The sequence below is a fragment of the Corvus brachyrhynchos genome, unplaced genomic scaffold, assembly GCF_000691975.1.
Source record: "Corvus brachyrhynchos isolate BGI_N302 unplaced genomic scaffold, ASM69197v1 scaffold191, whole genome shotgun sequence".
Classification (NCBI taxonomy): domain Eukaryota; kingdom Metazoa; phylum Chordata; class Aves; order Passeriformes; family Corvidae; genus Corvus; species Corvus brachyrhynchos.
In genome coordinates, this window is record NW_008236487.1 from 2,245,717 (window position 1) to 2,270,589 (window position 24,873).

The 24,873-nt window shown below is 43.2% G+C and overlaps 2 protein-coding genes across 4 annotated transcripts; one reads left to right on the plus strand and one right to left on the minus strand.

Moving 5' to 3' along the window:
* Positions 1-50: 50 nt before the first annotated feature.
* Positions 51-10,004, plus strand: LOC103624702 (aldose reductase). 3 transcript variants are annotated; one of them, XM_017726266.1, is made up of 10 exons: positions 51-610; positions 2,814-2,981; positions 3,650-3,766; positions 4,402-4,479; positions 5,768-5,890; positions 6,148-6,227; positions 7,024-7,105; positions 7,579-7,662; positions 8,076-8,158; positions 9,077-10,004. In XM_017726266.1, the coding sequence occupies exons 1-10, from the start codon at positions 545-547 to the stop codon at positions 9,114-9,116; spliced, it is 921 nt and encodes a 306-aa protein (XP_017581755.1). In that variant the 5' UTR covers positions 51-544; the 3' UTR covers positions 9,117-10,004. The 3 variants fall into 3 exon arrangements, with proteins under 3 accessions (XP_017581755.1, XP_017581756.1, XP_008642225.1); XM_008644003.2 differs by having other exon boundaries at positions 54-610; positions 6,121-6,227; XM_017726267.1 differs by lacking the exons at positions 6,148-6,227; positions 7,024-7,105 and having other exon boundaries at positions 52-610.
* Positions 10,005-15,514: 5,510 nt separating this feature from the next.
* Positions 15,515-24,720, minus strand: LOC103624703 (aldose reductase). Its single transcript, XM_008644004.2, has 9 exons — positions 24,523-24,720; positions 23,859-23,975; positions 22,465-22,542; positions 21,974-22,096; positions 18,681-18,787; positions 18,449-18,530; positions 17,840-17,923; positions 16,928-17,010; positions 15,515-16,187 (listed from the first exon to the last, which is right to left on the minus strand). Exons 1-9 carry the CDS (start codon positions 24,658-24,660, stop codon positions 16,145-16,147), a joined length of 855 nt encoding a protein of 284 aa, XP_008642226.2. The 5' UTR covers positions 24,661-24,720; the 3' UTR covers positions 15,515-16,144.
* Between the last annotated feature and the right edge of the window lie 153 nt (positions 24,721-24,873).

A 24,873-nucleotide genomic window follows, 5' to 3' on the forward strand; every position in this document is an offset into this window, starting at 1 on the left:
TGTATATATATATATATATATATATATATATATATAAATATATAAATATAGAAATATAAAAACCTGGGTGCCTGATGCAGATGAAGCTGTATTGGGAATTTTTTTAACAGTGATTCCTCCTGTGGACAGGTTTATGCTTCCTCCTGAGACAAACAGCTTTGTGGTGCCTTCTGGTGATGTGTTCAGGACAGGTGAGAGGAGAAATGGTTCTTGGGGCATGTGCCAACTCCCCAGATACCACTTTTCCTGCAGACAAGCAGACCATGGGGTATCCAAAAACCTGTAACCTCAGCCAGTGCAAAATTGCCAAAATTGCCACGATGAGCCCACTCAATAAATCCATGAGGAGCCTGCAATCAGTTTTTAAGCTCTTTGAAGGGTGAGATAAACCAAAATCCCTGCCTCCTCTTATTATAGCACTTCTGCCTGTATTTACCTCGTCTGCAGCCAGTCAGCAGGCAGGAGGGAGGAGCAAAGCTGATTTAAAAGGTTCTGCAAGAGCCCACAGCCTCTCCTTGCCTGTGATGCTGGGAGGAGACTCTGCATGGCCACTTACCTGGAGCTGCCCACTCATGGGAGGATGCCCATCCTGGGACTGGGGACCTGGCAGGTACCTGCTGGAGCTGGGGACCTCTGGTCAGGCAGGTGACACCAGCAAATTGCTGAGAATTGTGGTGTATTTTTTCACCAATCTCCTCTTCGGGTCAGGAGAATGCAGCAAATCCTCTGTGTGATGTTTCCTTTCGAAATACTCCAGGTAATGCAGGTATTTATTCCTGGCCTTCAGGAAATCTTTGGAGTGAGTGGAGGTAGTGAGTAGGTACAAGATTTTTCTTAGCTATGGAAAAAAATTACGTACTACAAAAGTAAAAAGTTACGCCCAGCTTGTTTTTCTTTGTATTTTTGTTTTGTTTTGTTTTGCTTTTGGCACTGGGGATGGATTAATATCCCAGCATGTCATGTAGGTGTCATCCTTGATGAGTGTGTGTAGATACAGGAACTTTAGGGGCAATAAGTGGATCTGGAAATGGGAATTTACAATAATTCCTTAGAGACTGAGGATAACTTATTTTTATGGCAGCAGATGAGTATGCAGCACTTTGCAGGACTATAGTTTGGGTGGTTCTTTACCTGCAAATGTTACCTAATGGATTTTCGGTAAGAGAGTAAGTTCAAGAAGATACTGAATTATAAATGTAAAAGGAGTCAGGAAATGAGCTGAAAATTTTAAGAAACTGATCTTCTTAAGAAAGATAAAATGATAAGAAAAGTAGATTTTCCCCTGGATCTGAGATTGGAAACAAAATATGTCAAACCCCAACTTCCCAACTCCATGAAACACTTTGCCAGTCACCATAAAAATATCTGAAATTCTTGCCATATTTTTGGGTCAGCTGATGCTAAGCAGCATTTAACTTTATGTGCACAAAGGGGAGTGAGTTTGTTTAACCCTTTCAGTCTTTATGATGACAAAGGACACTAAGAAGGCTGAAGTAGCTGAAGTTGGCTTTAAAGACCAAAGTGTGGCTTGTGGGGGGCCTCTTAGGGCACAGCGCTGTGGTGGGGGAGCTCTCTGAAGGAACGTGCCAAGTTGCTGATAGAAACTGGTTAGGACTAAGTAGAAGGAAAATTTTGGGCACATGATCCCTGCCACCAAAAAAAATGTCTTCTGTTATGTAATGAAAACAGGGCCCAAGCCCATGGTGATTATTTCATTAAAGCTATTTGATTTCAAGGTTCCCACAGCAGCCTCCGCGTTACCCAGCAGCTCTGACTCGAAGCCCTGCTCGGTGAGCACCTTGTGAAATGAAACAATGGATTATTTTTTCTGAGAAACATCTCACATGACAGAGTTTTATGTAACCTCAGGGTGTGTTGCTGCCTTTGCTCTCCACTGACTCCTCCCCTCAAAAGTGCTCCCAGTCGCTCCTGTGTGGCAGCTTTCCCAAGCTGCAGCAGCACCCAGAGATGAGGTGCTCCAAAATGCCAGCATTTGGCCACTGCTAGCCTGTTTCCCCATGCCTCCTTCCCCCTGCTGCCCTGGGAGGCTCACCTGTAGGAAGGGATGGGATGGGGAAAGGGGCTAAAAAAAAGAAAACTTACTGTAAGACTTGCAGCTGGCTATTTAGTTGTGCATAGCCTTTTGGGGAAAAAAATTGCTGCATTTTCTGTGTTTTTGTTGTTGTTAATTTAGGTGAACCAACTAAACACCCTTTGACTGGAAAAACTTGGAGAAGTAATATAATTTAAAATAAAAAAGTACATGGGAGGTGGTCATGGTTTTGAATCATGTTTCTGTTTGGAGTGCCTTTTTCTGGATTCAGTCATCAAAGAGCTCTTCAGTGTCTCCAAGCCAAATATCTGAAGTGATTTATTTTGCTATTAAGTACCAAATGTGTATTTTACCCGGGAGGTGGCACTGTCTGTAGTGTTTTGAGTCCCCTCACCTCCCTGTCCTGTGTCAACAAGAGCTGGATTGTTTTTGTGCAGGGCCAGCACGCATTCCAGACGCGATTGGTTTCCTCATGTCACCAGCATGCCACACTGAGGTTGCGTTTAATTTCTGGGGAAATTAGAACTTATTTCAAGATAGCCTCGTGTCCCAAGGTGAACTTCCAATCCTTAGAAAAGGGCAGATCATCGCAGGCACCTCATCAGTGACTCCCTCGGCCACTTGATTTCACAAAACTAATGAAAGCCAGATCCAGACTGGAATACGTCGTTATTTGGAGGCTTAAAGACGCCAGATTTGGAGAACAGCAAACTTCTTAATCTGCTATTTAGCAAATCACGGGCTTCTCTTCTGGTTTCAGTCTCTCCAGGGAGCAGCAAGAGGCGCGGTGAAGTTTGCCATCGATGTTGGGTACCGCCACTTTGACTGTGCCTACATGTACCAGAACGAGAGCGAGATCGGGGACGCGCTGCGGCAGAAACTTCAGGAGGGCGTCGTGAGGCGAGAAGAGCTCTTTATTGTCAGCAAGGTGTGTCCTTGGATAGTGTGTCTCACGTGAGGCCAGCTCTCGGGAGGAGAGACAAGGTCCCGACATGGAAAGTGCCACGGGATGAAGCTGGTCGGGGAATTAACTCCTCTCTGTCGGGGCAAAGCATTTGTGGATGGTGGCGGGGGGAAGGAATAGGTCAACCCTTGAGAAACAAAAGGCTTGGTTTGAGAGGGGTTTTTTTGTAGTCCATATCCATTGTCAGCCATGGAGACAGGAACTGAGGCCGTGCTCTCGGTGGCCTCTGGGATAGGAAGCAGGGCTATTGTATTCGTGGTCACTCCCGCTGCGCCGCCGGCCTCAGCCTGTCAACTCCTGTATGTTATGCTTTGTTTTGTTTTTTCCCCCAGCAACAATGGTAGGAAAAATCAAGTAACTTCTATCTGCTGGAAGCTGGCGGGTCGATTTTCACCAGGTTCACTTATTTTCTTTGTGATAATTGTTGGAATTTCAGAGTATCTCATTCTCATTTTACTCACTTGACCGTACCACAAATAAAATCAGGTGCACACAAGTGGCACTTCCTCAAGACGAGAAGATGTGCCACATCCTGAGCTGCCTCTGTGTCTGTGCCCTCCATTTCCCTGCCAGGGATGCTCTACCACTGCGAGGGCAGGAGAGCAGCTCCCAGGCTATGTGTTCCCCCACAGCTGTGGTCCACCTTCCATGAGAGATCCCTGGTGAAGGAGGTGTGCCAGAAAACACTTGCTGCCCTCCAGCTGGATTATTTGGATCTCTACCTGATGCACTCTCCCATGGGATTCAAGGTATTGTGACTTTAACTCCTGGGTTCCATCTGTCAGGGCTCTGCCCCTTTTGCCTTTGGGACCAGACATGTCTTTAGTCCTCTCCAACAAGGAGTGTTGGTAAACCTCATTAGGACCTCAGGAGGAAAGGTAAGGTCCTGGCTGCTTAAACTAGCTCTTGTAGTACAAAAAACACCTTATTTTACCCTGCACAGCATTTCCAAGTCATGGACCAAATTACCTTCCAGATCACATTCCTCTTACAGTGTGGGGTTTGGCTGCCATTTCCTTATCCAGAATCAAACAGTTGTGATTTACTTAGTTCTGATTTTTCTCTTCTCTCTCTACCTCCAGGTTAAATAAATCCTTGTTTCCCCATCATGTCACCTCCCTGGCCTTCTCCCAACCCAACTGAGGCACACAGAAGTGCCTGCCCTTCCTCTGCCTGCAGGACAGAGTCTCAAGAGGCAGATTTTCTTGAAGATGACTCTGTTGGTACAGGTTACTTGTGAGGCCATGTCTCACCCCACCACAAACAAAAGTCAGGATATCCAGCTCAGTCTCCAGCTCCACTTGCTTGCCCCAATTTCTAAGTGATTTCTTTAAGTACTTATAATTCAGCTGACCTTAATGTTGCTTTTCTTTCGTGCTGATAGGCAGGAGAGGAGCTATTTCCTGCAGATGGAAACGGCATGATCATTCCCAGCGATACACATTTTCTGGATACGTGGGAGGTACATTCATTTACAGGCCAAAAATATCTTGCTAGTTTGAAATAACAGCCTGAAAACTCTAAGCTTTCCACTGTGGGAATTGTTCTGAGAGAATTTCTGACATGAACTATTCGAGATTGCTGATTTCTCTGTGTCCTTGGGCTCCTTTTTGTGTCACTGTGCCAAAATTTAGGTATTTTTATATCCACTGCTTACTAAACTGGCTGGGTTGGCATGACAAGAGGAAATCTTTGACTGTGTGTGTACCCTGCAGTGGCTTGAGCCAGCAAATGCTGTCGCTCTAGTCCCTACCCCAACTCTCTGGGCAATTTTTGGTGGCTTTAATTGTAGCTATGCTCATCTCTAATTGCACCTTAGCTGTCCAGACCCCAGGAAAGCCAACATGCCTTTGCCAATGTACCAGAGCACCCAAATTTCCATCTCTAGAAGGTGGTGGAACTTGGCCGAAGTCCTTTGCTAAGCTCTGTGTGCAGCACAGGCTGTGTGGGAGACCAGACTTGGGTGTGAATTCAAATTCCTGCTTGGCCGATGCTTTGGGCTTCCTTTCCCTTCCACTCCCACCATGTGCTCAGCACAGCCAGGCCAAAAGCAGACAAGAGACTCACCAGAGTCAGAAGAATTCACTGATGCTTTTTGCCTTCTGTCAGATGAAGAATAAGGCACATTTTTGTAAAGGTGGATGTTTCAGGTTGCTGCTTATGACAGCAACTTCAAATGAGAATTATTTCTGCTTTGGAAGAAGGGTGTCTTCTGCTCTAAAGGCTGGTAGTAGATTATTTCTCCCCTGTTTCTTTTCTGCTGGAGGTGGCAATCTAATTAGGGCTGTCTGGCTGTTTTATTGCTCATTAGTGTGAAAGAAAATAGGTGATGGAGGGGGAACACAGCGCTGCTTATGCTGTCATCCAGCTGCTAAAGGGCACATCTCTCTTGGGAAATTAATCGGTGTTGATGATCAGTATCCATCCTGTTCGAGCTGTCTCGTAACAGCTCCTTGTTGAGCTGCTCTGTTCTAAATAAGGTGCTTTTTATTATGGGATGAGTATTTGGCTAGCTGAGGAATTACCCTAAAAGAATCTCTTTCATCTGTATGAAGGTTACTGAAATCATAACAGTCTAGTGCTTGTGTGAATATTGCTGTTAGTTATCTGTATGGTGACACATGATGTGAGTTCACATACTCTTCTAATGGCACAGCACAAGAGGACCCCAGCCAGGAAGATTTTTACCACTGAAGATAAAGATGAAAGAACTTAATTCAATAGGAATTCCGACTCTGTGGTGTTTCTAGGCTATGGAAGAGCTCGTGGATGTGGGAATGGTGAAGGCTATTGGAGTCTCCAACTTCAACTGCGAACAGATCGATAGGCTCCTGAGCAAACCAGGCTTAAGACACAAACCTGCAAATAACCAGGTAAATTGTCCTCCAGCTCCTCAATACTGACATCACACCTGTCTGGGTGTTGCACTGGATGGAACATCTCTTCAAAGTCCCTTAAAAACCCCATGCCTGCAAAGAGAACCACCTTTTCACATCAGCTGACATGGCACTTGGTAGGTCACCACAGTGATGCTAAACCTTGAAGCACCTTCTGCTTCTGAGAGGTGAAACCTAATTTTTTAATTTAATTTTATTTTTTTGAGATTGAGAGCCACCCCTATCTTCCTCAGGAAGAGCTGATTAAGTTTTGCCAATCCAAAGGGATCTCTGTCACTGCATACTGTCCCCTTGGAGCACCCAACTGGCCAGGGTAAGAATGTTTTGTGAGATTTCCTTCTTAGATGTAGATTGGAGTCAATGCAGTAAACCAGCCTTAGGATGTGGATGAAACCTCAGAGAATGACTACTGTAATCAGAAAAAGATTTACTAATTCATTGAAAATCACACCCACAGAAACCTCACACTTACTGTGATATTCAGTCCACTAATTCATACCCATGCTGCTACTACAGTTTCGTATTTCGAAGAAAAAGGATCAGTTGGTTGATGAAAGCAGAGATAAGAATTCTTGACTGAGCTTTGGTGAGCTTATTAAACATGTAGGAGAATTTCTGAACTAAAAAAACCCCCACCCACAACAAACCAAACAAAAACCCAAAGCAGCAGATGCTTACGAAAATAGCAACTTTGCAGTCCTGCTGAGACAAAGGGATTAAGTTTTTAAATGGGTAAGTTGCAGAAATTTTGCTTTTACTCCCATCTTCATGGCTTTCTCTGACCCAGGACAGGGCATTTGCCAGAGCAGCTGTGCTTGTGAAGGACAAGATGAAATTCTTGGAATCCAGATCAAAGAAATTCCCAGCCTGATCCCAGGCTGGACAGAAATGTGTTACAGTGACCTGTTTTTACTAGAAACTACAGGCCTCTTCTCATGTGCTCACTTGTTGTACAAGAAGAGAATGAAGGAACTAAAGTAACAAGATGTTAAATTAAAGGGTGCAAGATAATGCTTTTTAATCCTTTAAATAATATTCTTATCACACAGGGCTTGAGAGAGAAGACAACGGGGCATTCAACTGCTGAAATCTGTTTTTTACTTTCACAGGTCCAAGCCTGACCATATTTCCCTTTTTGATGATTCTCAAATTAAGGAAATTGCTCTCAAGCACAACAAAACGGCAGTTCAGGTTAATACTGGTCAGAGTTATTTCCCCTGCTGACATGTATTTTTCCCACCTGTGCTAAAGTAACTATTTACAGAGGTATTATGGAATAATAAGATGGAGTTCCAGCTGTGTCTTGTACACAGTTTAATGCTTTAGAAAAATATCCTTTCTACCTTAGTTTTAGTGATGAATGGAAGATTGCCAGTGGCTTTGGGCTTTAACTGGCACACTGGCTGCCCCTCCACACAGCATCCCTGCCACTCCTGAACTCTTGCTCAATGCACGCCCATGTTGTCATCTCAGCTTCAGAGATGGATAAGGATTTAATGAGCTCATGGCGTAATTAGGAAGGGTTTAGGTAGTGCTTCTCCTCTGTGAGCCCTCTCTGATTACCAGTAGAGCTGCTCTGTGTAACCATGCAGGCACCTTTAGTTTTCAGCTTTCAGAAGACAGGCAGCGCTTCTCATCTGTCAATTCCCTGTGTGCTCCTGCAGGTGCTTATCCGGCTCCAGATTCAAAGAAACGTGAGTGTAATTCCCAAATCTGTCACTCCACAGCATATTGAAGAAAATTTTAAGGTAAGATGATACCTTACAGAGTCATTAATGGTATTAAACTACACAGGAAAAAACCCCCACTCTGCCAGGGGTACAAACTACCCCCGTCAAACTTCGAACTGGCAAAACCCTTGTCAGATACCACTTAGGTTAATACTTTATGAATGCAAAAAGTCACTTTGAAAGTAAGGAGCCAAGTCTTGCTTTGAACACATCAGGTAAGAGCTGAACTCTTCCACGTTGTGATACAATTACAATGCAGGCAGAGCCAACCAGCACTGTAACCTTACACATTTATTCATTGCTCTCCCCACATGGGTGCCCGTTGCACACCTCCTAGTGCTTCAGCCTGCTTTTGGTACTCTTTTCTGCAAGTAGACTTTCTTGTCTCATTGCAAACTGCAGTAACACAGCTGTTTGGGACCTTGCTGCAGGTGTTTGACTTTGAACTGACTGAAGAGGAGATGGAAACCCTCCTTGGTTTCAAGAAGCGCTATCGCATCTGTGCATTAAGCGAGTGAGTGGCTTTATCCTCGTGCAGGCTTTGTCAGGATTGGATATCCTCTAAACAGACACTGTCTGACAGCCTCACTTAAAATGGAGACCCTCCTTGGTTTCAAGAAGCGCTATCGCATCTGTGCATTAAGCGAGTGAGTGGCTTTATCCTCGTGCAGGCTTTGTCAGGATTGGATATCCTCTAAACAGACACTGTCTGACAGCCTCACTTAAACATAAAGAGAGGGAGCCTTAGCCAACACCTGGTCACCTCTGCTGGAATCTCACACTTGGGTTTATTAGAGCACTGCCTGTCCTGTACAGGTTGGGAACACTGGGACTTCTGCAGGCACAACGTTCTTAAGATGCCCTGTACTGGACGCATATTAAACTGCTGTCTGAAAATCCAAATCAGCTGGAAATTCCAAAATAAATAAGCAGCACTTTTTCCCCTGGTTTTCTTTGGCTCCTTTACATAAGGGACAGTCAGAGTAAATAAACTCCATTTTAAGAATGAGAGTTGTAAGGTTTTTTTTTGAAGGGAAGAGCTGGGCCTATGTACTCCTGCCAACGTTATTAAGGCAGTGCCTGGCTAACAGAATGGTTAGATACAGGACTCACCAAGATCTGCATTTTACTCAGTTTTCCCAGGTTACCCACTTGCCTAACAGCATGCTGTGGGCTTGGGAGGTCCCAAGAGAGAGGTTTAATATCTCAGGGAACTTTGGCAATTTCAGCTGTGCAAAGGATACATTAGCCTTTGAGAAGCAGGTCACTGATAGATGCAAAGGTTACAGAGCATGCACTGCCACTGCCCTGGGTACACTAGACAGACACACGTGTTCTTAATGTAGTTCAGTTTCAGTTCTTTTACCAGGGGAAAAAAACTTTTCCTTAAAACTATACCCTTACAATGTTAATCATGCTTCTCTTTTTCTAGATGCAAAAATCACAAGGACTATCCTTTTTTTGAGGACTGACATACACATCACCTTCAGATCTTCCGGGGATCCAGACCATTTATTGTTGTTTCGAGCAATGTGCAAGAGTCCGTGTATTAATTCACTACAGACATAGAATATGTATTTAAAAATGGGAGAAGGGAGCTCACAGGCATTCTGAAGAGTAATCTTTGAACATGGATGCATTTGCTTCCCTTTTTATCAACCAGTTGTATCAGTCCTTTATCTGTTCTTGTAACCCAAGTTTCAGTTGCAGCAAAATATACATTCTATTATAATTTAGTAATGATAAAGAAGTTTAATAAACCCATCTATTTGGATTAGTGGAAAGCAGTCTTTGTCATAAATATAAATCCTACAAAGTTTAGAGAAAATTTCTCTGATCAGAGATACATACACTATCTTTTAATTGTCATTATAGGACAATCCATGTAACACCAGAAGATCTCAATGAGCTGACATGCTGCTTGAGATGCTTAGTTCAGTAATTTCAGTGTAACAGACTGAAAGCTCTTTAGAGGACACTGCTGAATTATGATTCAGGAGCTCTTAATGAGGTTTCCTATTTATGAACTGCTAAAAACTAATAAACTAGTAGGAGATTTGTGTGTTTGGTTTATAGTATCTGCAAGAGTATATAAATACTGCCTTTGTCAGTAGAACGGCTGCAGTTAAGACTGTGAATCTCTCCTAGAAAATCCAAAGTCTGATAAAGGAGACACACAGGAATTATTTTGTTTGGCAGCTGTCATATTTAGCAAGCAGAAGAACTGGGCAGCTTCACAGAAGCCAACAGTAGATTTTCACTCTCCTGTACTGTTCCCTAGGTACTGTTTGCTTGTGTTCTGACTCAAAGGATGTGTCTGGATGCTGTTCTCTCTGGTTAAAAAAAAAAAAAAAAAAAAAGGTCAGTGCTGCTGCAGCCCATGCTGGTGTTATTATTAATGAGGGGTCTGTTAATCAAGGCTTCTTGCTCTTTAACACTTGACTCAAAACTCCTGTACTTGCTTTAGGCTCTTGCAGCCCAGTGTAGGAACAATGTGGCTCAGCACTGCATGCAGAGAGGAAGGGTTCAGGACTAGGATACAAACTTCATGCATACCCTTTTCCAACTGATTTTCCTTGTAGTTGATAAAGGAAATGATGACGTATCTTTGAGCTACTTCAGACTTTTCCAAGATGTTTGAGTAACAGGTGCCCTAGAAACAACAGAGCAATTCCCATCTAATTGGATTTCCTACAGCAACACTTCTAAAGAAAGAGGTCTGAAAAAATGTATCAGGAATTGACACTGCTATGGACAGGAAGGTTCCTGTAATGGGCATTTCTCTTTTTTTCCTCCTCCTGAACATGCTACATTTTAAAGGCCAGTTGCAGGATACCATCCTAGGTGCAATAAGAAAGTGAGCTCCATGGAAGGTGCTCTGCTCCCAGGTATTCAGCCTGTGGGCACTTGTCAATCTACAGCAGTAGCAGCAATACCCACTTAAGGCTGTAGTGCACAGCCTGTCTTGAAATATTCCCTACTTCATAGGAATTTTCTAACCACATTCCAATTTAATCACAGCTATCAGACTTGAAGCTATTTACAGGATGTTTATAGACTGTGGCAGGCAGGAAGTCAGACTAGATGATCACAGTAGCCATATAATAGTAAAAAATTCAAAACAAGTTAGAAGCCAGAGATTGTGTGTTTGTTTCAGAGACAATAGATCTTTTTCAGCTGCAGAGACTTTAGTAAAGGTAAAAGGAGAAGAATTTGGGTGGTGTCAGTAACTGGGAAATAAAGCCCCCTGTTTTGCAGCAGAGCCACAGCCCTATTTACAACATGCCTTTCTAGAAGAGAGTTGCTGCCTCACAGCAGAGAGAAGAGAGCCTGCTGCCAGGAGCTGTATGGAAAGGTTTATAGTATCCCAAATTAATTTTCAGTTTCTATCAGCTATGCAACAGTGCTCTTACACCAAACCCACACAGACATCGTTCCTAGTCAGCAGCAACATTATCTGTGCCAATGAGCCCAGTAAAATGAAAACACCTTAGCTTGGCATTTTGTCTTTGTGTCACAATGTGCTGTCCCATGACTTCAGCTTTTTATTGTGGAGTTCATCCATTCTGGTAGAGTCAAGCCTCATGAAAAGTTCCAAAGGGGCTGGGTGAAAAAAGTAAAATGTTATGTCTGTATTTTGGAGGGAAAACTGGATAACACAGGTAATGAACAATAGGTAAAAATCCAAAACTCTTTGCTGATCATTGCTGCTCAAGCTTTCCATCTATTAGAATTCCAAGCTCTCTCACATTGAGGCCAACATCCTTCAAAAGCAAACTGAATGAGAAGCCAAAGACAGTCAGATACAAACCTATTTCATTAACTTTTTGCACGCAGTCCTGCACAAGAAGTACTGGTCCTTGCCTTCCTCTGAATCTTAAACAAGACTTACTGTTATCACTCAGAAGACAGATGAGGATAATCAGTGGCCTAGGAATAATTTATACAGATGGCAATTAAGTACACTAAGACTTTCCCTGATAAGGAGCTGTGCCAGATGTTAATCAAACCTGGAGCAGCTTGCAAAGTGTGACTGGAAATAGACCAGTTGTTATTTCCTCCACGGTAAAAACCAGTAGCATCAAATGAATCTAGCAGCAAATAAGCCCAAAACAAGTAAGAGATGGCAATTCTTCACAAAATGTGAGTGTGAAGCATCATTCCCTTGGAACATAACAAATTCAGAAGGTAACTGAACAACAAAGAGTTAACTGATGGCTGTTAAACATGAAAGAACATAAACTGCTGTCAGAATATTTAAAGAACACTCCACTGCAATGCTCAACTTGCTCATCTTCAGCAACTTATTTTGACCACAGCAGGAGACAAGATGCTACAATATGTAGATACTTAGTCTGACTCAGTTCAGCTGTTCTTATGAGCTGGCTTGTAATCAGGCCTGTTTCAGTTCAGAAAAGCTAGATTTTGCATTCAGCTTTTTTTTTTAAAGAATTTATAAAAAATACGGAGTTTTGCAGATGTTTGAACTAGTGGTCCTGTACATGCACTTTTAACAAGTTAAAATACAAGAGCAATGTGGCCTGTTTAAGAGTTTTAAGAGCTGCCTCACAGCTAAAATAAACAAGGTCCTGCCAGAATAAGACAGGGCTCTGTACTTTTAAAGAACCCAAGGACAAGGCAGAGGGAGGGATGACAGATAGTTACTGACAGTTTGTAGATAACAAACTAGGGGAATATTAAGTGACTGAAATGAAAATAATTCGTCCCAAGTTAACTGTTCTGTGCCCCAGTTATGCAAAAGACTCCAGATTTCTAGCTGTATCTTCAACACAATAAATACAGATTAAAATCCAAAGCCAGGATTTTCTTTTCCCATTTTGAATACTGTGGTTTCCTGTGCCCCAGATTTCACAACTCTGAAACGAGTGCATTCCATAGCATTTGTGCAGTCTTGTGAGCTCAGCCAGAGGAGAGCTCCTGTCTCCTTTTCCTCTGAGGAAAGCAAACACCAAGTTAGAGAGCATCATATAAAAAGTGATTCCAGCCAGGCAGGCTTGTGCAGTTGCCTTCCAATATCAGAAGTAAAGCCATTTTCTCTCAAAGGAACATCAACTGTAACTTGAAACAAACATGCTGTGCCTGTCAGACTATCTGTGCTGTCCTACCTTCAACTAGCAGGATGCCAATGCCAAATACTTCTTGTATTCTCCTCTACTACCCATGAAAACTTGCAAAACCGGTATCTTGCCTCCTCTAATGAGATAATTGCTGATTTTCTCTACCTGTTTTCCCTGATAAATCAGTTCACCATCATTCTTTGCTACCACATAAATGGATCTGTCCTGTCAGAGCCATTTCCTTTTAAGCATGAAATAAAGGCCTGCTAATCTGGTATCATTTGGAGCAGTGAGTGCAGTTGGAAGTGAAACAAATTTTGTGCAAGTACTGATTCTACCAGTTCCAAGGACACGTTTTTTCTGTTAGCTGCCCTTAATCTTTCCTGTAGGCTGGAAATCCTCTTCCCAGGGTGTGCTACAGTATCACACCAGCTCAGCTGCTGCAGCAGGGTCCCAAATGTCTAGGAAGAGGCCGACAAGGTGGAGCTGAACTACAAGTTCTTAAGAACACAAAACAAAACACAACCACTTTTCACTGGAAGAGCTACAAGACTGTATTTGTCCTTAAAAACATCTTTGATCAGAAACCCAGAGATCTGTCAAATCACAGTACAAAAACAAATGCTGTGAACAGTTTTAGCAGGAAGAGCTCAGTTGGCAGGAATGTGAGGCTCCGGATATGGAACTCTTTGATCTTTCCACTTTACCTTTTAGGAGATGAAAGGAAATCTCTGCTCGTGTAGGCAGAGAGTATGGCACAAGCATGGGGGTACAACAGACTGCACTGTACTGTTAGAATTCCCAGATCAACCTAGCCTAAAGGAAGACTGCCTCTTCCTCTCTCTCAGCCTTAATTACGTCCACCCTCGGAGAAGCAATCCAAAGCCATGATGGGTTTCCTGTCACTCCCTTCCCATGCTTTCTGACAACAGCCTGCTTTCTGTTCAAGCTTGTGCATCACTACCCCTGCACTCAGGTGCTTCTCTGTTTTCCCTCTATTCCCACTCTCATATTCCACCAAGATCCAAGCCCTCTGCCGGCCGAGTGCTGCACTGTGTCCCAGGACGACCCGTTCCAAATTCCTTCCCACAAAGTCATGCAGTGAAGCACAGAGAGCGCCTGTTACAATGCCACCCCGCCCCGAGTGCTAGCTGCTCTCCCATCTGCTGTGGGGCAGTCTCTGTCCAAGCTGTCTCCAGTAAAATTCCTACTTCCAGAATGGAAAATTTCAGGCATAAACTTTCATAAAGTTACAGTGAAATGAAAACAGAGGAAACTAACAGAACCTGATGTACTATTCTGGAAACCCTGACCCTCAATGTAACTTCTTGCCAGAACACGCCTGTCACAAAAATGTTATTTGCAAGCAAGTCAACATTGCCCTGAACAGTTTTCTGTCACATCTCAGACTAAGCAAAGAACATCAGCTCTTCTGGCTTTTTTAGATGCCTTAGGGCTTTTGTTTATCGCATTTAAGATTCCCAAAACACTCACAGAGCTGAAGCTTTCTGTACATGCTTTAAAAGCCCAGAATTTAAAGTGATTTATAATCAATTTATATTAGAAAAATCAGCATTAGAGGAGCATATTGCTTCAAGTCAGACACTGATTCTCTCCTCCTCATGTCTTAAGTTAATTCAATCTTGTCTGTTCAGCCTATTGTAAATTATTGTGATCAAAAACGTGTTGCATGCTAATTCTGGTCTCAGCATTACTGGAATTTTAAAAAGACTTTGAAAATTACCAAAAAAAAAAAAGATCTGTTTTCTCAATGTAATGGTTAGTATTTATGAGAAAGAAAAATTTTAAATTAGTATGACTCCTTAGTCAGACTCCTTTTGATCAGAACCACCTATTTCACAAATACTTTGATATCAACTTGCCTTCATGTTACATTTTAACCTGACCAAGTTCACTTTAAGGCTTGCTATCACAACCCTACATTTAAGATTTAGATTGCTTATGCATTAACAGCCCTGGTGTCTCCCTTCTTCCACCTGTTCAGAGAGAACCCCCTTCCTGCCAGGCCCACACAACCTTCTCAGAGGGACCATTCACATCCCAGATCTACTCAGACATCTAAAAAAACTCACAGGAACATGCATGAAAACAACTCAACATTAACCACAGCTTTTACCAGTGCCCAAATGCATTTTGTGAACAGCCTTGAGCAGCTCTCAGGTGGCAACAGCTTTAAAACCACTACATGCAAGTATTGTGAAAGCCACCAAGGGACAAGCACACCTCACGTACCAGAAGTTCAGTTTCAGCGGATTTTTCTGTGCTCCCTGAACAAAGCATTAAGTTTCTGATCTGCTAGCTCTTTTCTTGGAAACTCATTTTTACTGTGTTTGCCAATGGTATCTTGTACAAGCACAGAATTCCTTCCTGCATCATGTGCTCCCTGCTGGAGAGGGCAAGTTTTCTACTGCTTATTAAAACAATCCCACAGGATGCTCTGTAGGCTTCAAGTCTTCAGTGGAATACATTTTCTACTAGCCAAAGTATACTATCACCTCAGCAAAACAAAAACTGAATTAAACAGGACTGTATTGGTTGTCAGAACCAAAACAGTTCTATTTAAAGAGACGCACAGACTCATTGGCCACAAGTTCAACCATGAGAACACCAGGCAGCTCCCAGGGCACATGTAAGAAGTCAACATCAACAGATGATTTTGTGGGGGATGGTAATTTCCTTGCTTTTGTGTAATCTCTAGAGACAGCTGATATTACACAGCTGCTCCAGCAACACCACCGTTAGAGCATGGCTGAAATAACCATCTCATTACACACAGTAATGAAACTGTATTTTATTATAAGCAAAACAGCTTTTATATCACTGAGAAATTAGGATCTATACACTTTTCAAAGAGCTACCCATGTAGAAACCATTTAGAAATCAACTTATACTTCCAATTAGAGGGGAAAAAAAAGGTCTGGAGCATTACAAAGAAACAGAATCAACCCCAAAAGTAATCAGAAGAGAAACGCAGACCTCATTACATAACATCTGCCAATATCCTGGTCCTTCCAGACAACAGTAGTCACTAGCTCCAATTCACAGTATTCCAAAATAAAAGTGACTGCTTGTTCAAACTTGCTCAATGCTTTCTGCTTACCGATTCCAGACTTGCTGTTTGGCAAAGAAAATCTACTAATCCACACAGTGTGCTCTTCAGAACCATTCAGCATTTCCTTCTTCCAAAAAAAAAAAAAAAACAAACACCAAACCAAAAAAAACCAACAAACAAACCAACACAAAGTCACTGAGTACATATACTGCATCCTTGTGGGGAAAAAAAGAAGGAAAAAAATGGGAGTGTGGAGGGGTGTCTGATGCAGTGAAAAAGCTACATAGACAACTCATAGGCAACAGCAGAAGCATATCTGGGAAGCCTGGAGAAAGGCAGGAAATCATCTTCAGTATTCTGCATTGAAAGGGTAGCCCTTGTGAGTTTTGCACCTGGAGGAAATCAAAAAGCAAAGATTATCTCGTGTCCCAAAGACATTGTATGCAGCTGTAGCCACTTCAAAGAACCACCAAGGGAGGAGATGAACTGTATAAAAGCAAGGGCTGTTTCTCCTGGGGACATGCTGCATTCCCAAACAAAAAGACTGAGTGCCTTCTGTTGTTTGGGCTCCAAGCATCTCAGGTGATGGGACCTAGAGGTGCTTTGTAGACAACTGATTCAAGGTTTCACTGTTTACTGACAGGAAGACCTTTCTTGCAGCATTCCAAAGAAGACTTCTTATCTGGCTCTACGCTTCCAGGTTGCAAATCCTCACGTTTTATTTTGAACGTTCATCTACTTTCCCAACAACAGAACACCACACAGATTTTGTAATGTACCTAAGAGTCACGGAAGAAAGACTAAACACCACAAGCAAAGCTAATCAAGATTTTAAGTCTGCATCATGCTCATTCCTCCAATATGGACAAAACAAAAATTATGAGTAAGAAGCCTCCTGTTGCAATTCCAGCTACAAAGAGTTTCTTGGCAACCCAACTGAAAATGAAGTTTGCTCAATGCTCATCATGCTCTTGTTCATAAAATGAACATTTAAAAAAATCTTACTCTGGAAAGTTGAGTTTGAAAACTGAGTTTGCATACCCTGAATTTCAAATCAGGCCTACTGTCTGTAACTTCATTTACTGAAGTATGTGATAACTTAATTGCTTAAAGAAAAGGAAGTGCCACTTACATGTGCATTTCACAGGCTCTCCAGTTTCTATTAAAGCTGAGAATAGTTGCCATCTCCTCTTTAGTCAATTCAAAGTCAAACACCTGACAGGAGAAAAAGCTGGAAATCACCTCTTTGAACAAATCAGTGCTTGTAAGCAAAAGAAAAATTAAGAAAAAAAAAAAAATCACAAAATCAAAGAACAAGTCCACAGTGTAGGGTGCTTGTTAGAAGTGACTGCTTCATGAGGGGAAAGGAAAAAGACTCTACTGTCTGTCTGGATGTCTGAGACTCCTCTAGCTGGAGTGGGAGGCGGGCAGGGAGAGGTAGGAATTATAGCCTCAAGTTACACGTGCCAGTTGCATATGCTGGTTGTTTTAAAAAGTTTGGGGAGCACTGTGTTGCAGAACACCTCCATCCTCCATGTGTGAAGGATGCATCCTTCTGTGCTCTGCCAAAGAACCAGCTGCAAGGCCTCCATATTCCACCTCAAGCCACTAAGTGATTGGAAGCAAAATCCTAATACTGGGTCCAGCCCAAGACTCCCAGATCAAGAGCAGCAACACGGTTTATGGACACCAGGACTATTTCCTTAAAAGTGCTCGCTCTACAGAAGTCTTTTGTGGTGTGCTACTGCATTCAGGCCCCAAATAAGCTGTCAAATTAGTCATCCACATGACACAGAACAGGAAGAATCACAGTGTGACTGCTCAGATTATCAGGATATAGTGTTTCCCAAAGTTTTGTTCACTCCTGCTCTCCCACTGTAATCTTAAATTAAGCCCTCAGGAGACTGTAGGTAAACACATGGAGAAAAAGCCCAGTCCTCCTGTCAGAAGAGCACCTGGGAAAGGTGAGAAAGGATCACTACTTGCTGTGCACGGAGAAGCCAAGCCTTGCACCCAGCTCACTCCTACACTCCTAAGGACTCACCTTGAAGTTCTCCACAATGCGCTGGGGCGTGATGGATTTGGGAATCACAATCACATTTCTCTGGATGTGGAACCGAATGAGAACCTGCAAGAGGCACATCACTGCGTCAGAGAGGGGATGGCTCTTGCTCTATGGCAAGTAGAGCCTGTTTAGCAGTTACTTGCTGTAAATGGTACAATTCAGCAGAATTAACCCACTCTCTGGAGCTGCTTTTCAAATTATACCTGAATTCTAAGCAGCACTTCCTGAAGTGCACATAGAGGAGTGATGGAATCCCACAAAGCCTCCTTTCTCCTCCCCTCTGCAGTTTAGTGGCACTCAATTCCTTTCCTTCCCACCCAGACTGGGAGCAGGCTATTCAAATGTTCCCCTCTTTGCAACAGGACTTGAGATGGGAAGACAAACATGGCAGCATCTGAAGATGGGTCAAGAAAATGTTTCTTGTGATGGTCAGAGCACCCTTGCAAGTGTGCATGGAAGGCCACATGAGGAACAAACCTGCATTGCTACCTGACACCACAGGGAATGAAGAGCCAGCCTGGCCTCTACCTTGTCATTAGCTGTCCTTTATGCTGTGCTACAGGAAGGGGTACTCTAGCACCTACCCACCTGTGCTGAGGTCTTGTTGTGCTTGGCTGCAATCTCTTTGATCTTGGGGTCATCCAGAAGGGAAGGATCCTCAGGCTTAGCCCTACACAGAGAAAGTATGATCAGTGGCAAGAAACCTCCATAGGTCCAACCTAGTAAAGATCTGTATCTGCATGAAAAATTAATGCTGCACATGGTAAGCCTCAGTGCTTCCAGAATAATCCACACCAGCTCCCTGGCAGAGCAATCTTACCATGGTCTGTCAGGGGAGCCAAGGGGGCTGTAGGCTGTCACAGCAATCCCTTTGGATTGACAGTACTTGATCAGCTTCTCCTGGGTAAGGTATGGATGGCATTCAACCTGCCAATATAAAAGTATAGAGATTGACAGTGACTTCACTGCTTTAATATGTTCCAGGGATTAGTTTTTACTCAAAGGCTGATTTTTGTGCTAACTTACAGTCTCTTAAGCAATATTGTACAGCCTTTGTTTTCTCTATGCCTCACCCCCTTTCTACTATTTATAGTAGTTCTCCTTGCAGTGAAGGGTCCAAGAACTGTAACAAAACTCCTTAAAAACTTTGCTGATCCAGATCATCTCCAGCATATGGGATGACCAGCTACACAATTGCTTCAATGGGACAGGAAAATGCACACCCAGGAGAGCTGTAAAATCCCAGCAATAGGATTGCAGGCCAGGAAGTACAAAGTTCTCTTTTCATCCCTAATTAAACATGCCATAATATTTTTTTACAGCTACCATATTAACTTCAATATCAGCAGTGTTTCATTAGTCTTTATTTGCTTTGTGTCAATACTCACACTAGACACCTCTAGTCTGAAAATAGTGAGAATGGTTGCCTGCTAAGATTTTAGACCTCCAGCCCACTGCCCATTACAGACCTTTTATAAACACACATGCACTTAGCATGGACTCCCACAAGAATAGCTGCATAATGGAATACAGACTCCTTAACAGTGGGTCTGTGTTCTGGCAGGCGAACGCACAGATACGGAGCATGGAACAGGAACTGTTCCTATCTCAGGAGGCAGTGAATGACCACGAGTTTTGATACTTTGCACAGAGGGACTTTTGGGATAGTTGCACACCAGGGAGCACTCCTTTTCTTTCAGCAGGCAACATCAAGAACCGTTTTGACTATGCTGCCATTTGAGCCTCCTGCAGCTGCACTCTGAGGGCAGGCCCTGGAAACTTGTGCTGCTGGCAGGTGGAGCAAGGGAGTGCAAAACATGGAGTCAGTTTACAGCCTCCAGCACTTTATTTGTGGTTCTAGCTGCCTGCTGTTATCAGAGGCCTACATGCCTGTTTCCCCTCCGAGACAGGCTGGAATATTAAACAGAAAGGAGAGCTCCATTTTTAGAACAGATTGTACGTATTTATTTTGCTTCAGCAGTTGCAGAAAGACAGCTATTTAAGAGTAATAGAGCATCTAGTCTTCTCAGATATTCAATAGGTAGAATTTGTGCAACATAAGCAAGGCACAGTCATCCTCACCTGTCCACTGGCACTCAAGTTGAGAAATTAAATTAGGTGCCAGCATCATTGTTATGTAATTACTACCTTGCGAAATTAATTTCTCACTACAATTTAAACCAACATGCATCCTGTTTGAATTCAAATGAAGAATGGAAATGACATGGAAGACAGTGGATTACATGTGAAATATCTGCACAGAGAAAGTGTTTCCAGGAAGCACTCTCACTATTAGCCCAACTGGTAAGTGTTAGCAACAGCAAGCTTTCAGGCTTGCAAGCATTTCCTCAGAAGCAGTAGTTTGTGAAGGACAGGGACCAAAGGCCCAGTACTTTGTACTGAACTTTATTATAGTTAATAATCATTTAGACCTTGAGAGCATTTACAAGGTGTGAGAGGTCCAAGATCAGTGACCCCTATGCCAGAAATAAGGGTAATTATCATACAGTGAAAGTGGCAATGAGACATGGCAGATGTTGAAAGGTATCATAAAACTTACACTAAGTTTTCTAAAAGTGCATTGGGACTGATCATGCTCAAGCTACCACAGTAAAGGACCCAGTTTTACTAATCTGGTATCAATAATTGACTACAGTCCTTCAAACACCATAGGAATCAAGGTGAACTCTAGACAGACCCCACAGGGATCTATCCTGGGACTTGTTCTCTTCAGCAACCTGTGCCAGTCTATAATCACATCAATCCTGAAGGTGATGCCAAACTGGGGAACAACCAGCCAACACACTCAAGGGCAGGACTGCCACTTCAGAGGGACCCACTCAGGCAGAAACAACAGGCAAACAAAACCCTGAAGGAATTCAACAAGGCTGCACATGAAGCCATGCACCTGGGAAGGAAAAGCCCCTGGCAATAACACAGGCTAGAACCTGACTACCTGTAAAGCAACCATGCTAGAAAGGACCTGGGGGTCCTAACAGGCTGAGCTGGACATGAGCCAGTAGTGAGCATCAGGAACATAGTCACTAAATTGTGAGAATTGATCATCTGCCTCTATTCACACTTGTCAGACCACCTTCATAATACTGTGTCCTGTTTTCCCTCTTCCCAGCTCCCCACAGTAGCAGAAATATTGACACACTGCATCAATTCAGCAGAGAAACTCCAGGGTGGGTAGGGTCTGGAGAACCTGCCATACTGGGAAAGGCTGAGGGAACTGGGCTTGTTCTGCCTGGAGAAGGGAAGGCTCAGGCCTCCTAGTAGCAGCTTCTCAGTACCTAAAAGGAAGTCATTCAAAGTCAAGCCAAGCTATTCAGTGGTGCTTGGAGGAAGGCAACAAATGCAAGCTGAAAACAAGAGAGGTTGAGACTGGATATAGGAGAACTCCCTCTCCCTGCCATACACTCAAGGCAGGAGATCAGACAGCAGAGCACTCTGCCTAGGGAGGCTGTGCAGTCTCCATCCTCGCAGGTTTTCAAGACAGATAAAGCCCTGGACAACCTAGTCTGATCTCAGGGCTGATGCACCTCTGAGCAGATCATCTTCCAAGGGCTCCTGCCATTTGAATTTTCCTAAGATTTCATTCAAGTGCTGTCTGTACAACTTCTACTCTATCGCCTACCTTGCGACTCCATTTCCTTCTTCCTCCTAACCTTCATTAAGTCTTGAGTCCATAAAGCATGTTCCTGATCAATTCTCTCAGTTACCAGCAACAGGAACCGGCTTCTCCACAGAAATGTTATGAAAAGGTCATCTAATTCTCTATATATACATACACCAAGTCTTACTCTACTGCAAGGAAGTTTTTAGAGCTCATCTGAGTTCCCCCTCCTTTCTTCCTTCAAGAAGGGATTTTGGAGCTGCTCATTGCCAGATTTCCAAGCAGCAGCACAGAGTTCATGAAAAACCAGCATCTTGGCATCCAGAAGCAGCTGGAGGGTGAGACTGAAGAATATGCAGTGTCTACTCCAGTCTCTCTTTCTATAACCTTATTTCAAAGTAAGATCTTTGTAATTTTCTTTTAAAAACCCACAACAAATGACCACACAAAGAAGAACACCACCAAACATTTGCCTCTGCCACTTTGCAGCTTACCTGGTTATTTGCAGGCTTGTACTTCAGTCCTGGCTTGTTCAAAATTCTATCAATCTGCTCATGGTTGAAGTTGGAGATTCCAATGGCTTTTACCAGGCCAGCATCCACCAGCTCCTCCATGGCCTTACAGAAAGGAGCACAAAGTCAGCATCTAGTATACAAAGGTAGGGCCTGAAGAGCACATTCTTGTTTCCTTCATTAGAAGCCTAAAATAAGTATTTAGATTTTCAGAGTTCAAGTTTGAGGAAAAAACCTCAGAGCACTGCTGTATATGTGCCATGTCTCCCATGCTCAAAGGGCTCATTCTTTGAGATTATGGAAATTCACAGCAAGTTAGAAAATGATGAATTGATAGATGACAATTTGCTATTGTACCAGTGAGTCCTTCCAAGTAATTCTAAGTACATGAGATTGTCTTCTCTTCTCAGCAGTCTCTGAGGCTGTCATTACCTTCATCAGTCTAAACTTTCTCCTGCTGTGGCTGAACTTACCTCCCACGTCTCTAGAATATCACTGTTGCTGGGGATAGCCATGCCTTTGTCATCTAGAGGGAACAGCTCCTCTCCTGCCTGTCAGTGAGAGAGAAATTGCTTGAAACACATGTTATTGGGAGGTTAACACCAGCTGAAGACCATGATGCTATAAACTCTTATTACAGGACAAACTAATCCTTATTATTATACGAATTATCTACATATGTATTAGACACCAATACTCACTATCTATAGTCTTCAGTCTTTTGTTTTCACATGATATTATGGCAGTTGTTTTGCCTACAGCCAACCCAATATGGACAGATACTTCTGACAGACACTGTGTCTCCTGGCTCATCAAAATCCATATGGTGAAAGTTAAGTCTTCACTTGTAATACAGAAAGTAGAATTACAGCCAGTTTACAGAAAGACACAGTTGTTACCTGCTCATAATGAAGTGTTTTAATGAAATGCATAGTGAGGACCCACTTAGGACTTGGAAGGTGTTCACTTTATCCTGGACCAGATTTCCTGACAGGTGTTTCATGGGGAGTCTCACTGTTTAAGTTGCTAGCATAGGGAAAGTTAGAACACCCTGTATCCCACTTGGGACTATCTGCCAGGTGTCAACTTCATTCAAAACCAGTTACTTTCTACTCATTCGTTATTTACACCACAACACATTTCCATTTTCATAGTTCTGTCCACGTGAAGCTAATTTTAAAAATACAGATGTTATGAAGAACAGCTCGTCTTGGTAGCAAGAGGTAGAAAGAAAATTTCGATCAAGCTATCACTGAAAGACTAAGCTTGGACATATTCAAACTGAGACATCAGTTCCTTTGCATGCAGTCAGTAGAAGAGTTAGGAACTAAAAAGTTTAACTCCAAGGCCTGTGGAATGCTAAAGCTCCTACAACAAAGGTCAGTTCTAGCTGGATTGTATTAAAGGACTCAGTGATTAAAGACAGAAATGAAAGACAACAATCTCTTATTCTGTGACATGCAGAGGAAAGAACTGTCAGACAGCAAAGTACAGCCCTCTTCCCACAAAGAAGGAGTCACACCATTGTCTGTTGAGCATACTTTGGATTTGTAGAAGGCAATACAAGCAATAATCTAAAGGAAAGAAATATAACTTCTGCTTCCAGCACGGAAATCCATCCCTAGGGATGAAGGTCTGCCTCTTCCATGACCAAAAGGGCAGCAGATGCCATGCAAGCAGGGATCTCAGAGGTAAAAATCAACAGCCTGGCTCACATGGCCACTGTAAAGCTGAGCACCAGAGCAGTGCTGGTACACAACAGACACAGCATGATCTGTGCAGCTGGAGCAATCACTGGGTTATAAACAACATAGCTCTTCAAAATTGGCACTCACAGACAAAGCCAAGGGCACTGCTGTTACTGTACCTTGAACCCCAGAGGCCAGTGGATGAGGTAGAGATCCAGGTAATCCAGTTTCAGGGCAGCAAGAGTCTTCTGGCAGGCTCCCTTCACCAGAGGCTTCTCATGAAATGTGCACCACAGCTGGAGACAAAAAGCCAAGGCACATTGTGACCTCCTGGGTTAAAGCTCTTGGAACTCTTCAGTACTGTTCAGCCGGGTGCCTGTATTCAGCAGGGTGCCTGTCCCTTTTGGGAAGTGATGTGACACCAGATCATCCTACAGCTCTTCAAGTGGGGCTTGTTCTGTGAGCAGGACGGGCCTGTGATACTGGGCAATGTGTGCAGTGGCAGCACACATGACTACATGCTGTCCTGGCAGACAGCAGAAGTAGTCTTGCTTCACTTATTAAGACAAATTAAAAAGCACCTAATAGAAGGTCAGACAGTGCATGAAAGAGAATAGCATAGCTTTATGCCAAAAAAAGGTGAAAGCATCACCCAAGTTTGTGGTATGGACCCTGCATAATTCTCAATACAGGATGAGGTAAAGTAGGAATCTCAGGAATGGCTTAAGTGATGTTCGAATTGTTCCATGCTGCACAACTGAGTAGGTAAGTAAAGAACTGGGGGGTTACTTTAAAAAAAAAAAAAAGCATTCACTGGTATATTCTGTATCACCAGACCCGTACCTTACTGACAACAAAGAGGTCCTCTCGTTTCACAACACCTTCCTTGATTTTCTGCTGGATCCCTTCCCCAACTTCGTTCTCATTCTGGTACACGTAGGCACAGTCGAGGTGGCGGTACCCGGCATCGATGGCAGCCATCACCGCAGCTGCGACCTTACCTGGGGGGGACTGAAAAAAGCGATGGCAAAAAAGCTCTCATCAGCACAGCACTGAAGACCTTTCTCACGGCAAGATAAAGCTGAGAAAGCCACCATATCCAAAGGAATCCCCGACTGAAATAAAGCCAAACCCCGGCGGCGGCCCGGCCGGGTGTCGGTAGCGCTGCGCGACCACGACAGCGCTCGCAGGGCC